Below are 15,875 nucleotides of genomic sequence, written 5' to 3' on the forward strand. Positions count from 1 at the left end.
ATTGCAGAGGGAATAGAATTAACTGAAGGACAAGCTAAAACAACCACATTTCAAATGCTTATAAATGCAGACCCATTAGCATTACACCAACCTTTCAAATCCTCACCAATTTTAAATGCACCTCCCTTTAACAAACACTGACAGGAGATTTCTGTTTCACTGGTGCCTCAGCAAGGAGGATAAATGGTAAATGCCAATAAAAGGCTACTGCATTAAACATTAACACAGGCAAACAAGTAACAGAAGAAGGTGAAGGTAGTGCACAAGTAGGAGAAATAGAAACAGTTTTTCTTGCAGCTGAGAATGGAGAAAAAGTGATGTATGTAGACTCCTATGCTGTTTGGGCTGGCACCACACAGTGACTCTGTCAATCAGAATCACTGAACTGGGAAGTAAACAGATTTCTGGTTTGAAGAACTGAAGACTGGAAATTAGTGCTATATATAGGCAGAAAAACACCATTCAAGATGGGATAGGTGAAAGTTCATGCCAAGAATGATAAACCAGCCACACATTGGAATCAAAAGGTGGATGAACTGACTAATATCAGTGAGATAAAAAGAGGATCACTTAAATTCTGAGTGGTATCAATTGGGAGAATGACTGCATCAGAAATTAGGTCACACTTGGTAGAGAAGCAATTTACTTTGCTGAACAGAGTAAAGGTGGTCTACCTGGCAAATTGATTCTATCTGGCCATTCAAACCATCTGCAGGATATCAATACATCCTCACAGGAGTGAAAGTGGTCTCCAGCCTACATATGGCAACTAAGTGCCATAAGGCCAAAAAAAAGGCATTTAGATGAAATACAGTATGGAGGCTGTTGTCTTGGTTTTCAAGCTTGACTACCCCAGATACCATCCAAAGTGATACTGGTGCACATTTCTCCTGTAAGGAAGTGAAAGAATGGGCTAAAAAGGAAGAAATTCCATGGATATTCCACACTCCATATTAGCCCAAATCAAATGAAATAGTGAAAAGGGCGAATGCCTTATTGAAAGGAAGCCTTAAACCACATGAGGCCTAGTGGGCTGCTCAACTTTCCAAAATACTTCATCAATTAAATAACAGATGGGCCCATTGGGAGTCTTGTGAGATGTACGTTCTTAGCAAAAGTGGGACTTCATGTTCCACCAGCCAACGATAGAAAACCCCCAATACCACTGCAACAAGGACAATCTGTTATGGTGAGTTTACCAGATTGGAACTGTGCCTATGACCTTGTGGACTGTGGAGGCCTTTGAGCCTATTAGGGAAACTTCTAGGATGTTGCCTTGGAAGAATTTACCAGAGGCTTTGAGAATATCTCACTCCTCAGGGTGAGTCAAAAGGGGCTTCTCCCATGATGCCCTGCAGCATTACATTAATCTGCCCTTTCCTCATACGTCACTGCCCTTTGCCCTACCCCTTGTACTACCCCTGTGCCACTAAATAATTGGCTCCAGTCCCCATACTTAACCCAGGGCCCCACACTGTTTGCTTATCTTTGTCCCTGGATTCCTTCAGTGTGATTCTACAATAAACCTTGCTGGAACTCTATACAGAGACCCTTTCCATCTTTCTTCGCTGACCTAGCTGTGGTGAGAGTGTGGATTGAGTGACTGTCTGTACTTGCCCGAGCAGCTTTCTCAGAAGACACTTTCGGGAAAGGTAGCAGCAAAACATCATCCGTATTACCATGCTTTTACAGTGGACCACTTGTTTGGTGTTGCAGTGTGTTTTAAGTTACTAGGTTGGTTTGTTCCAATCCCCTTCTGTCTGAAAATGGTTCTGCCCCAGTTCTCCCTTCCCGCCTTTGGAGCTGTCTGTCTTCCTGGCTCCACCTCAGCCAACAATGTATCCCCTAAACTCCGCCCTGGTTTCCCTGGAAACCCTTGTATTTTTTCTTCTGATCCCTCCCCAGTACCCCGAAATCACTCTCACTCCCCACCCTTACTGCTAGAATGTTCCAGCAGGGGAGTTTGATGGTTGGCTGAGGAACCAGGGCCCCTCCCCAGAATGTTTCCTGTTGGTGTTGCCCACGTGTCAATCCCTTGGACCCCACTCCCCACTGTACCCCCATTGGCCCAATGCCTGGCACCTCCCTTGTTCTCCCTACCCCTTAAAACTTGCTGTCAGCCCCCCCCCCCACACCCCCCCGTCTTCTCCTGTTGGTCCCTCCGGGATTCATTAAAGCCTGGATTAAGCCACAGTTGGAGTCTGCCGTCTTCTTTCTGCTGGTTGCAGCCTTTACTAGACTCCGTCCTGCACAAGGTGTGCCTACAGCCGCAAGCTGGGCACTGCCTTAGGCGCTATCCCGAAGCCAGCTATCGGGAAAAGTGCCCCCTCGTGCTGCTAGCAGTACTGGGAGCTAGCCGGACGCTGACAATTGAGTTGCACTGCTGCAGTTTGGGAAGCTACTGACAGCAGTTGTGCACTGCACAGAATTAGTGCACAGAGGATTTTCCCATCTTTTTTAATGGCGTAATCCATCCAGACAAACCCGGCCAAGACATGTATGGTTTTACCTTTCAGGAACAATACCCGGAATGATGCCAGCATGCATCCACTGAAGATGAAGTTAACCACTGAAGGACTGCTTATCCTTTGTGCAAGAGTAATCAGCACCAACATGAACCAAATTTGGCATACACATCAAAAAGCTCAACCCATCAGATGGAGACCCTCACTTCTTTTATCTGCAATGAAATCACTATGGTAATGGTCATAACCACACTTAAGCCCAAATACATTTCAGTGATACTTGCTTATGAAACAAGCTATAATTGCACAAATTTAGGAGCCCCACCTAATAACATGAATTTGGCAGAAGGAAATACAACCATAATTGTGACGGTGTTCACAGGGGTCTTAGGATGAGGGAAGAGACATAGATCTGACTCCATGTTTCAGAAGGCTTGATTTATTATTTTATGATATTTATTACATTAAAACTATACTAAAAGAATAGAAGAAAGGGTTTCATCAGAAGGCTAGGCTAAGAATAGAAAAGCAAAGAATGATAACAAAGGCAGCTGTCTCGGACTCTCTCTCTGAGCCAGCTGGGCTGTGATTGGCCATTAATTATAAACATCCAAGATGGGCCAATCAAAGATCCACCTGTTGCATTCCACAGCAGCAGATAACCATTGTTTACATTTTGTTCCTGAGGCCTCTGAGCTTCTCAGGAGGAAAAATCCTAAGGAAAGAATTTTTCATGAAAAGATGTCTGCGACACATAATATGCGAAACACAATCTCCAACCAACAATGGGAAAATATACTTACTCAGTTTTCAATATATCTGTCTCATTCCGCTATAAAAGAGGGGATCAGGGAGGATTTCTTTTCATAGGTTTCTCTGACAAAAAGAAAGCGCAAATGTGGCAATATTATATCTGAGAACTGTTTATTGATAAAAAAGAGTAAGTCTTCCTACAAAGGGGGATAGGAAAAGTAGCAGAAAGGGGAAAAAGAGAGGGAGAAAGAAGACAGGGACAGCACTACCACAAGAACCCTGGCCCTCTGTCAGTGTTGGCTTGGCAGACAGAGCGTGTGTGCTGTGAACCGCGGTATGTCTGCATAGCTCCCATGGTGAACTGGATGCTATTTCCAAACAGCAGCAGGCTGTGTGTTCCTTCCATCAGGGAGAACAGGCTGCTGTGGCCATGGGCGCACTCCTGGAGCAGCCGTGTGTTCTCAGGGTCGGGGCACTGCGGCTGCAGGCACAGCTGAGTGCAAGCAGCAGTGACAAATTGGTTGCTACGGGTTACTGCTACAGCAGGTTGGTGCGGCAGGCAGCGCAGGAAACACAGCAGCAGTGGCTGTGCACAGGAAACGCAGCAGAGGTGGCTGGCTGCAGCGGCACCCGCTCTGTCGGGGAGACAGGAGCATGAGGTCATTGCAATGACAAGCTGGTTTGCAGGAACAGTGAAGCAGGGCAAAGCAGGTACAGGCAGGAAAGCAGGACCACAGGAAGGAAAAAGCAAGGGGGGGCAAGTAGACCCTACAGGTGAGCCCCTGCTCCCTCCAAGGTACCCAAAGAAAAATGGCTCCTGTTGTGTTGCAGCTAGCTGTTTTTATGTGCTAAGGCTCCTCCCATAGCCCAACTTCTCGAGCATTTTTAGTGGGCACTTTTTACAGGCATTCTTCGTGGGCATCTGGGCATTTGCCCTGTCAGCAAGTAGGGGGGTCGCTCGCAGTCCGATCGTGGAGGCTTTCTCTGCCCTGATTGGCTGCCAGGCAAAGTCTCCCTGGGTACAGGACTGCCAGTATATGCACAGTCCCTATAGGAATCTCCCACTTCATGTGTAACATATGTTGAGGCATAAACAAAAATCAGATTGGTCCCTCTCAATACATCCTTCAAAAAATGGAATAGATGTTACAAGGCCAGTAACTGTTCAATAAGCGTTATATTCAAACAGAATATAGAAAAGGAAGTAGTACACATGTGGCGATATAGCCACAACTGTAGTTGGGATAATGTATATTGGCACAACAAAAACTAACTTAGCCTCCACAATGCATTTTGCTACCTCTGAGACCCCCAATAAGACTACTGAAACCTTATCCCCACAGATTTCTAAAATTGGACCCTATGCCATCAAATATACAGGCCAGCAATAAGTGCTATTTAATTCTTCATGGTCCCTCAAATGAGTAAAAATGTCAATGCAGATCAATATCTCTGCAATTAAACCTGCCTGCTCACCACTCCTCTCTACATCCTATGCAGGGTGGTCAGCATGGCTGCATGGATGGACCCTCACCTCTCCAGAACGATCCAGGAGAGATGTGACGAGTATCCTGAGGACAGGATTAGGAGTAATAGCATGGATGCTGAAGTCCTAGCAAACAAAATAAACTCAGTAACAAGTGATTTGTACCAACTGGAACATCTATTACGATCTTCCTTACTAGCATTAAGAACTAACCAATGGCTCTTATCAGATATATTACCTCAACAGGAGAGGATTGACAAAAAGGATCACCAGCTAATAGTGAATGCTAGCTCTTAGTTGTATCCAAGCTCAACTGTGGATGCAATCTATGGTACCATCAATTATAAGAAAAGGTAAAGCAAGCACCTTACCCACTGAAATTTGAAAGAAAATCTGGGATAATGCAGCTGAATTTGAAAGGGAATTCCAATTCTGGTAGTATTTAGTAAATTTCACTTATGACCCCATCAACAATAAGGCCACAGCTTTTGTCTTAACCATACACAATGTTTTAGCATATACCATATACCTGATCATTGTGCTAGTATTAAATCACCGTGAAGCTGTTCTAGCCATTAGAACATAGAGCATGGGCCTAACAAAACAGAAATAAATGGCAAACTAATGATGTTAATGCATGCATTATATGAAGACAACAAGGATTTATTTGTGAGAGTAACACCAAAGCCCAAGACATTTGTCTTGACACTGAACAAAATGTTTGTCATTTTGAAATACATCCTGATGAAACCCTTGAAACTGTACTCATATATGTTGGATAAGGATGTGTTTGTATGAAAACCCTTTGTGATTTCATTTTTGTAGATAACATTACTGTAGATGTAAGCAATCACTCAAATGACTCATGTTTGTAACTTTAGTAAAGTTATTGGATGTGACTTATTCATCTCCTGTTAGTTCTTATCAATTGTTACAATCTAATTATAGGTTGAGCGAAGATTTATTGCCTACTCCCATCAGAATGAATCTTACATTGGTGAAGAAACTACTACAACATGATGACCCATGTCAACTGCTAGAACATGTCCAAAACGATGGACACAAAACTCTAATCATGGTTTATCATGATACTGAAGGGATACACCATGTTTTAGAAAGAGTGAAGAAGGATGAAAAACACCTTGTTGGGAAACTCTTCATGGATGGTCACCAACAGCAACAGGAGTGTTTAATCTTATGCTTCACTCAGTTGTGATTTTGCTAACTCCAACTTTGATATGTATATTGCTTATAATTATATTGCATATAAAGCTTTAGTACATGATAAAACAACACAACTTCAACCACCCAAAGCATACAAATCAATGAATAACAAATAGCAGTGCTTCACTATCTACTTACCATGGATCTATCACCACACAAACCATCTGTCGTTGCATGGCATCCCTGAACGGGTAATAATTAGCATTGACTCCACAATTCACAGAAGGCTGATCAAACCATCTTGATTAAGAAACCCATTGCTTTTATAGACAGTTACAATACAGGTGGAATTGATTGGTCCTTAGATCAAAACCCATCACCACTGGTTAATTAAGAAACCACTCTTTGTTAAACAAATCTCCATAACACATTCTACATGTTCACAATACCAGGTGCAGCAAGTGAAGATAAGAATTGTTTCTCATTCTTTTCTCGGATCTTCTCACAGCTTCCCAGGAAAACCCTGGGAGAGAGCTATGTCTCTCTCTGTTTAGAGGATATGTGATTTCCACACCTTACCACAATAGATGCTTGGTGATTAATAGCATGCTAAACTTTGAAATCTTAGCTAAGTGATACAAAAGATTGATTCTGCACATATAATCCTTTAGACATAAACTGTTGATCAAGTCTGAGACTAGGATTGAATTCCACTGAACCTAGACTCTTCTCTGAGGAGTTTAGAAAGCAAAGGAGTCCTTTCTGAACCTCATGACTCAATGGAAGGGTCTTCTCAACCACTTTATCTGACTGTGTCCTCTATGCAGTAAATAATCAAGTGTACCTTGCCATCAAATCTTGTCAAACCAGTCACATTTACCATTAAATCTCGTTAACTTAGTGTTTTATATCAATAAATAAAATTATTGTTGCTTCTCTAAGTGAAGTGCATCATTCCATTCACAACAAGACAAAACTCAATTCTGTTTTGGGCCCCTTTCAGCAAGTCACCTTTCCTTTAAGGGTCAAAGATCATTTAAGTCAACCTATCCACTGAATCCTCCAAATACTTGATGGGCCTATCTATCCTTACACATCTTCCATTACCTCTAGCTAGCTCTTAACATAGACTATCTCAAATTGGAAGGGATCCATAAGGATCATTAAGTCCAACTCTCGGCTCCTCACAGGACTACCTAAAACCAAACCATATGACTTGAGGGCATTGTCCAGATGCTCCTTGAACTCTGGCAGGCTTGGTGCTGTGACCACTTCCCTGGGGAGCCTGTTCCAGGGACCAACCAGCCCCTCAGTGAAGAACCTTTTCCTAAGGCCCAATCTGAACTTCCTGTGATGCAGATGCATTCCATTTCCAGGCATCCTATCACTGGTCACCAGAGATGAGATCATCACCTCTTCCTTGCTACCTGACCTTGAGGAAGTTGTAGACTGCAACAAGGTCATCTGCCTTCTCTTCTCCAAGCTGAACAAACCAAGTGACCTCAGCTGTTCCTCATAAGTCTTGCCCTCAAGACCTCTTACCATCTTGGTGCCCTTTTCTGGATGCAGTCTAATAGTTTGATGTCCTTCCTAATATTGAGGTGCCCCAAAATGCACACAGTACTCAAGGTGAAGCTGCACCAGTGCAGTGTAAAGGGGGACAATCATCTCCCTCAACCAGACAGAAATGCAGTGCTTGATACACCTCAGGACACACTTGTCCCTTTTGGTTGCCAGGGCACATGGTTGACTCATAATCAACTTGCCATCAATCCAAACTTACAGATCTCTTTCCACAGGGCCTCTCTTCCCCCAGTTTGGATGTTTTACATCAGTCCCAAACACTTAAAACAATACCCTACAAATCTTACCTAAAAAGATAAATGATATTATTAATAAATAAATGCGCTTACTGTTCTTGAATCAGAGAAAGGATTGTACTCATCTAGTCCTGGTGGAACATTTCTTGTCACTTGTGTAACAGAAGGATCCTAGAAGGGAAAACAGTTCTGTAAATGTATGCATATGTATACAAGCAACAAGTCAACACATATCATCATATCATATAAAACTCTAAAAAAGGTTATTTTCACCAAAAAAAAAAATCCATCTCTGTCTCCGAAACGACATCATCCTGAGCTTGTTAAATACCTTTATCCATAATCTGAATGAGAGGATTGATTTTACCCTAAGTAAGTTTGCAGACACCACCAAGTTGGGTACTGATCTGCTTGAGGGTAGGAGGGCTCTGGCAGAAGGATTTAGACAGGTTGGATCAATGGGCCCAGACCAATTGTATGAAGTTCAACAAGGCCAAGTGCTGGGTTCTGCACTTGGGTCACAACAACCCCCTGCAGTGCTACAGGCTTGGGGAAGAGTGGCTGGAAAGCTGCCCAGTGAAGGACCTGGGTGTGCTGGTCAACAGCCAGCTGAACGTGAGCCAGCATGTGCCCAGGTAGCCAATAAGGCCAATGGCATCCTGGCTTGTATCAGAAATAGTGTGACCAGCAGGGCTAGGGAAGTGATTGCCCCCCTGTCCTCAATATAGGTAAGGCCACACCTTGAACACTGTGGCCAGTTCTGGGCCCCTCACTACAGGGAGGGCATTGAGGTGCTGGAGTATGTCCAAAGAAGGGTAACAAAGCTGATGAAGGGTCTGGAATGTAAGTCCTAGAAGGAGCAGCTGAGGGAGCTGGGGTTGTTTAACCTGAAGAAAAGGAGGCTCAGGGGAAACCTAATCACTCAACTACCTGAAATGAGGCTGTGGCACAGTGGGGGTTGGCCTCTTCTCCCAGGCAACTAGCAACGGGAAAAGGGAAAATGACCTAAAGTTGTGCCAGGGGAGGTTCAGGTTGGATATTAGGAATAATTTCTTCACTAAAAGAATGTTAAAGCATTGAAACAGGCTCCCCAGGGAAGTGGTAGAGTCACCACCTGTTAAGGAATAGTTGGAACCCTAGGTTCTGAGGCAGAGTCAGTTTATTACAGCTCAAGCTGGGTGCCTTCAGAGAGGGACCCTAAACTGATATCTAAAGATTTTTAGTTTTTTAATATTTATTATATATTTGTAGCTTTGTAGATTGCTAATGCATGGTTGTAGCTCCTAGTACTTTTCCTACGCTTTTTCCTTACATTTTGGAACAATAAGCTAACCTTCTAACACATTCCTAAAATACTGTTTTGTCTTATTTTGAAGAAGAGAACCAACTACAAAGGCATTCTATTTTCCAACCAGAATCTGGGAAGACATAACAAAGTGGAGTAAAGAAGCCCCTGAACCAATTCCAGTGGGGTAGTACCCAGGGAAATATTACCAAACATACTAAACTTCTAATTGGACAATATATGATAGGTTTACTAATCAACTAACCTTATAAAAGTTGTAGAAATACTGTATCACATGCAGGTTTTGCCATATTGTCTACTTGAAGGCTTTTAAACAAAGGTTTGCTTTTATATTATCATTCTAACATTGTTTGGGAAGGTTTGTTCTATTTCTGGGCAACAGAACAAAGAAATCCCTGGGCCTTTATGCCCTTACAGTCTGTGCACCCTATCTTCACACGCTCTGCATGCATCTCTTGGTCCGATAGCGATTTCTAACACCTCATTGGATTCTTTCTCCATGTCCGTGTGGGCAGACCATTAACTGCTCTTATCTTCCAGCTTGGGCCAGCCTTGAGGCCCTCCAGGGTCTCAACCCTTATTTGAAGGTATCCAGTCTTTCTCTGTTTCCTCCCCTGCTTAGCCATTCATGCTGACAGAGTTCATTTAGAGTTCACCTACGCTGACTTTTGAGTAGGGCATGCTCATGCTAAGCTGTAAGCAAGTCACAATTCAACTTAAACCTACACAATTAATTTCTAATATTCTATAAGTAAACTTATTTTAATCCCCAACACCATCCCTGGAAGTGTTCAAAAAATGAGTAGACATGGCACTTCACTTTATGGTTTAGTGGGTATGGTGGTATTTGGTCAAAGGTTGGACACAATGATTTTCCAACTTTAATGATTCTATGATTCTTATAAAACTAGATTAACACAGTCTAAAAGAAACACCATGTCATACATTTGATTTTTAAGAGGAAAATGCTCTCAACAGATAAGGGAAGACAACTGTCCTTCTGTGTTGACCATTGGACTCCACAATTGTACATCCAAAGAACACAGAAAAAAAAAAGTTTTCTGTAAACTCTTGGTTTCCCTACCCAGAAGTACCTCCAACACCTTCAGCAATAGGAAAAGCATTTCAGAAAAATGAAGCTGAGGAAACAGTGTCCCATAATATCAAAAGCACCTCTGCTTCAGCTTCTACCTGAACTGGTAATATTAACAAAAAGATGTAATTTTTTCCTCCAATGAACTCTACAGTAAAAAAAAAAAAGCTTAAGGTTTAGCTTGAGAAAACAACTTCAAGAATTAAATATTTTTCTGTGCTAGAGAGAGGATGGCTTGATTCTGCAGAAGAGCCAAAGTACCCACTATCATAGACCACACTAACTTCCTAAGAAGAAAAATTGTACTTATTTCATGTGATGCCTGGTTTCACTACATTGTTTCTGTGGCTTAATTTAAGGTGTTTGCATCTTCAGAACATAAGAATGGATAGACTACCTGGATGTCCAGGTGTAGGCTGCTGGACTTGGAATTGTTCTGAACACATCAGCGAACAACTGATGCCAACAGGAACTGTACTTCATAATTCAAAACTACTTAAAATATTTCTAAAAAATTAGACCTGACATCCCAAGGAATACACAGAATTACTGTGAACCATTCACCTTACACTCATTGCATCTCACTTTAAAAATGGAGCCAATGCAAACTCATCTAAATGCAGCAAGAATAACTACAAAGCACTCCTACTTATTGCTGCAGAATAATAAAACACTGAATTTAGAAGTTAATCAGGATGTGAGTAATGAACATGTAGAACAAATGCTGTGCAGGACCACGTGCTCAAAGAAAAAGTGACATTTAAATGAATGCTATCAAATTTGTATGTCATGACATGTATCCTAGTGGTTAAAAAAGTGATAACTATGATATTCTATTGGAATAAGTAAGTCTACATTGGCATAACTTATTTTTCCATATTTGATATTTCACCTAGATAATAAAGTTCAAATACATTATTTTTTAGGGTTTTTTTAATATAAAGAAAGAGAAAAATGCCACAAATACAAGTTCCAATAGGTGATAATATACAGACACTAACACAAAGCTGCAGCGTTGCTGGAACCACCAAATATCCAGAGACCTCAACCCGCTGCATGATTTAAGTGATTAAAAATTCAGCTACCCTCTGCAAATACAGAAAATAGGCAATTTCTAAGAAAGATTTCAAATATCTGATGTCAGCTGCTGAATGCAACAACTGTAAAATGCCTTGTCCAATCTCGGACTGAGAAGGCTATGTCCTAGTGGACCAGTACTTCTACCCGAAATGGACCTGCCCTTGCACTAACTCCTTGCCACAACCTGGCTGTCTTCAGCCACCTAGCCATTTCAAGTCCCTGCTCCTTAAGAGTGTTGATCCCACTAATTATCATCTTGCTCACTCAACTTCTTGTTCACTCCTTCCAGTTCACAAGTCCTTCTCCAGCCTTATCTCTCCTAAGCTTCTGCCAATTCAGCACCTTGAGTTTCTGGTCTTTTAATTTAATTATTAGTCATACCAATCAGAGCATAATTTAAGTATAGGCCATTTTTCATAACCAGATATTGCAGCTATTGGTACACTGAAGTCACACAGTCATTTCAGATGACATTTTAAAGATCTGAATTAGTTCAGGAGACTGGAATTTTAACAAATCAGCACAACCTAATTAATTATTTTCCATCTAATCTTTAATTTTATCTGCTCCTTGCAGTCCCTCCCCCATAATATCAATCTCAAAAGCAAAGATTAGTATCACACTTGGTATAATGAGGAGTCAGGTCCAAGCAGCACCCCAGTGTTTACATCAAAAAAAGAAAAGTCAGGAAAAAAAACCAAAACCAAACAAAAGAAAACCAGAAAACCGCAGCACATATATCTCAAACATATAGAACTATTAAAAATGTCTCCTATGCTAGTGCATACGGACCCGCTGCTGTCCAAGGCTAACCCAATCAGTAATGGTGGTAGTGCCTCTGGGATAACATATTTAAGAAGGGGGCCCGGGAGGCAAACTCCTGTGCAAGGGCAGCCATAAGTGAGAACATGTGAGAGACTCTGCAGACACCAAGGTCAGTGAAGAAGGAAGGGGAGGAGGTGTTCCAGGCGCCGGAGCTGAGATTCCCCTGCAGCCTGTGGTGAAAAGTATCACATTTGAATAATAATAATTGTTAAAAAAGAGATAAATTAAATATCCACTGACTCAAAACCAACAATATTTTATGATCAATCCAAGCAAGCAAATACTTGAAAAAAAAATCTGTTTTATCAACTATTTTTTTTTACTTTCAGGAGATACCAAAACTGAAAAATAATTTCCTTTTAGACTTCCAAAAGAATTAACTACCCAAAATACTGAGCAAACTAGAGGTTTCTGCTTAACCTTTATCTTCCCAGAGAACATATTTTTTGATTCAACATCAAGTAAGAATATCTGCTGTAATCTTTTTATTAAAAGGCATGAGAATAGACACGGGAAATCTCACAAAGTAGATCACAAAAAATCAGTAAAACTAAAATATTAAAGAAAAAAAACTGCATCTATCTTTAGACCTTGGCAATAACTCTTCCACATGATGCTCCCCTCTCCTTTCCCTGCCATACTAATGACAGGAATAAGATGAATCTGTCTTTACAAACGTATTGTGTGAATCTGCTGGGAGATTGTGGACACTAACCTCTAGCGACGTGAATTTTCTGCACACTACTCTGTGATTTTACACAAGCACACGAAGCAGCTTCAAAGGTAAAGAAAATAAATAATCTCATTATATAAAACTGTTCCCCCCTCCCGAGGCCAGCACTACCCCACAGCGCTGCGCCTTCCCGACCCGCCGCGGCTGAGAGCGACCTCCCAGCACACAGCAGAGCCGAAAACACTCCCTCCCTAGGACACCCGTAGCTTCACGCAGCTTGTTCTGCTCCTGCCGCGGCACTGAGGAAGGCTCACGGCATCCCTGTCCCCTGCTGCTTCACCTTGAAAGGATTATTGAGGTCCGGGTCTGCAAAAGGATTGTTGTCGAAGTCCGACATGGCAGGCGCAAGCGGGTCGCTAGAATCACTGAGGAGCCGCTATCACCAACTGCTGCGACCGAAGTCCAACCCCAACAAGCCAAAGAACAAAATGGCTGCACCGGAAGCGAGATTGAGGAGCGGAAGCGCCCTGGAAGAGAAAGAAACTCCCACTCCCAGGGCGAGCAAGATAGAGTAGAGGTTGGAAGAGTTTTAGCTCTTATATACGTAGCTCTAGTGACTCAAGTAATCCGGTGGCTTCAGTGGGAGCAATTCAGGTGCCCAACACCCGAGGAGGAGTTTCACAATTAGAAAAGATACATGATTAGCCCAGGCTGTCTCCTCTCAACAAGTTCTTTCTACATCTTGCTTTCCAAATAGTAGAATTTCTTTTTTTGGGCTAGGTAAGAACTACCTACTTGCAATTAACCATTTCTAATTTTTGTACAAGATATAGCTCATAAATACATCCATTTGATTTTTAATATGCTAATAAGTTCATTGAAAAATAAGTTCCACTATTGAATGGGTGACTTTAAATAAAAAATACCCAGCCTCACAGAATTGGTTTCATTCAGTGATTTTCAATAATTCAGAAATAATTGCCTTCTTAGCAAACAAAATTGTCTTAATCTGAATTGGGCATTTTCTCAGAAAGAGTTTAAACTTCAACAAACAGTAGATTTCAACTGCTTGTGCAAGTACTGTATTTGTATGCTTGTGTATAAAAAATCTTGTGTAAGGAAACTTAAGCCAAATCCTGGTTCTCTCAATTTTCTATCACTTGTGGAATTTACAATGTTTATGCCAACCTCAGGTGGTGGTAAGGAGTGTTCAGATCAACTGAGAGGAAATGGGCTCAATGATCTTGAAGGTCTCTTCCAACCTAGTGATTCTGTGATTCTGTGAAAATCCATCAGGTTTTTCTCAATCCAAAATGCTTGAATGCTGAGTAGGCAACCAAGTGATGTCTTGAACAGATCTCTGTCCCAATCAAGTAAATCACAGTTTTACAGAGGATGTACCTTCAAAAAATAAAACCAAGCTGTAACAAATAACTTCTGAAAAAATGTTTCCTTTCATTAGAATGGAGAAGTCTATGCAGCATCAAATGCAAGCATAATTGTTAGAATAAAGAGGGATGGAGAATGTCAATGTGCAATGTTGCTATGTGAGCACTTATCTAAGGCTCTGTTACAGAAGTTACGCAAAATGAATGGCATGCAAGATTGACCAATTGCTAGAAACTCATGTAGAAGAAAGAAGCACGAAAACTCTATGGTAGTGTAAGTGCAAGGTACAACTTCAAATTAGATTATATGCAGATACTGGATTTAAAGTCTTGCTGAAAGTTTAGTGAGAAGACAGTCTGTTAGGTAAAACTACTTGAAGAGTTATTTGACAACAGCTCTTGGAAGAATTTAAAATAGAACATTTTTCTAGGTTCTACAGCAGACAGATTTACTTGAAAAATGTTGAAAATATTTTAACTTAGGAGAGAAAAAAGAGAAGTGTAATAATCAGGCATTTCCATATAATACTTAAAGATCGTGAACCACAATATTCCCCAATTATTTTTTGCTTTAATTTAAAAGAAAAAAAGTGTGGAGAAGATAGGAAAAATGGCAGAAATAACAGCAGCATTCAGAACTCTCAAAATCTGCTATGTGCAGGCTCCTATTTAATCTATCTTTCTCTTTCTTACAATCAATGAAGTCCTGGTTTTGCAAGATAATAAATCCAGTTTCAGTGTGCTGATTGCTGAATCTCAGTCTCTTGTTTCCATCATTACTGTGCTTTAACTCCATCTGGCAACTAAGTACGATGCAGATGCTCCCTCCCTCCACCCCGGTGGGGAGGAGAATCAGAAAAAAATTAAAACTTGTGGGTTGAAATAAGAACAGTTTAATAATTGAAACAAAGTAATCTACAATAATAATACTAACAATGACAATTATAATAACAACAATAACAATTGCAATGAAAAGGAGAGAGGAATAAAACCCAAGAGAAACAAGTGATGCACAATACAGTTGCTCACCACCCACTAGACCGATGCCCAGCCCATCCCTGAGCAGTGACTGGAGACTCCCTATCAACTCCCCCCAGTTTATATACTGAACATAACGTTCTATGGTATGGAATATCTGTTTGGCCAGTTCGGGTCAGCTGTCCTGGCCATGTTGCCTTCCAGCTTTTTGGAAACCTCCTCACTGGCAGAGCATGAGTCACTGAAAAGTCCTTAAGTTGAGCACTACTTAGCAACAAGTAAAACATCAGTGTGTTATCAACATTATTCTCATACTGAATTCAAAACACAGCACCGTAGCAGCTACTGAGAAGAAAATTACCTCTATCCCAGATAAAACCAGGACAATCATACAAAGTGTTGAGCCAATATAAACTTGTTTAAAGTAGTCTGAAGAGGTAGCTTTAGTATTATCCTGGGAGCAAGGCAGCTTTATCAGTTCTGCTGTTTTGCTCTTGCACCCTTTTCTGAAGGGTGAACCAGTGTAGCCAGCTCACAGACAGAGATGCGTAACCAAGCCAAAACTCTGGGGTTGCCTAACGGGTGCAACAGTGAATACTCACAGGCTGGTGAGTGTCTTGCCATTTTTATGTGAACCCTGACCACTTTCTGAAGCTGAACACTTAGATTTTCCCATTTTGTTCCAGAACTATAGCGGGATATTTTGAATTCTTCCCTGTGGAGAGTTCACCTTTTCAGAGGTAGGAGAAAGATTCCCAGAGCCATTTCAGCAAAGACTCCAAGATGAACTGCACAAACAGAGGTGCTTTAGAGCCAAGGATCATGCTGAGGGAGCGAGGAGAGC

General features: G+C 41.4%; 1 protein-coding gene across 1 annotated transcript in view; it reads right to left on the reverse strand.

The window, feature by feature from the left end:
- Nucleotides 1–13,126, reverse strand: part of LOC129132409 (secretory carrier-associated membrane protein 1-like) — a 98,249-nt gene extending 85,123 nt beyond the window's left edge. The window contains exons 1-2 of the mRNA XM_054651472.1: nucleotides 13,006–13,126; nucleotides 7,782–7,859 (exon numbers count right to left, since the gene is read on the reverse strand). Of these exons, the coding sequence (XP_054507447.1) occupies nucleotides 7,782–7,859; nucleotides 13,006–13,062 (135 nt within the window). The 5' untranslated portion in view covers nucleotides 13,063–13,126. The remainder of the gene's footprint in view (nucleotides 1–7,781; nucleotides 7,860–13,005) is intronic.
- Between the last annotated feature and the right edge of the window lie 2,749 nt (nucleotides 13,127–15,875).

Source organism: Agelaius phoeniceus, chromosome W (genome assembly GCF_051311805.1).
Source record: "Agelaius phoeniceus isolate bAgePho1 chromosome W, bAgePho1.hap1, whole genome shotgun sequence".
NCBI lineage: Eukaryota > Metazoa > Chordata > Aves > Passeriformes > Icteridae > Agelaius > Agelaius phoeniceus.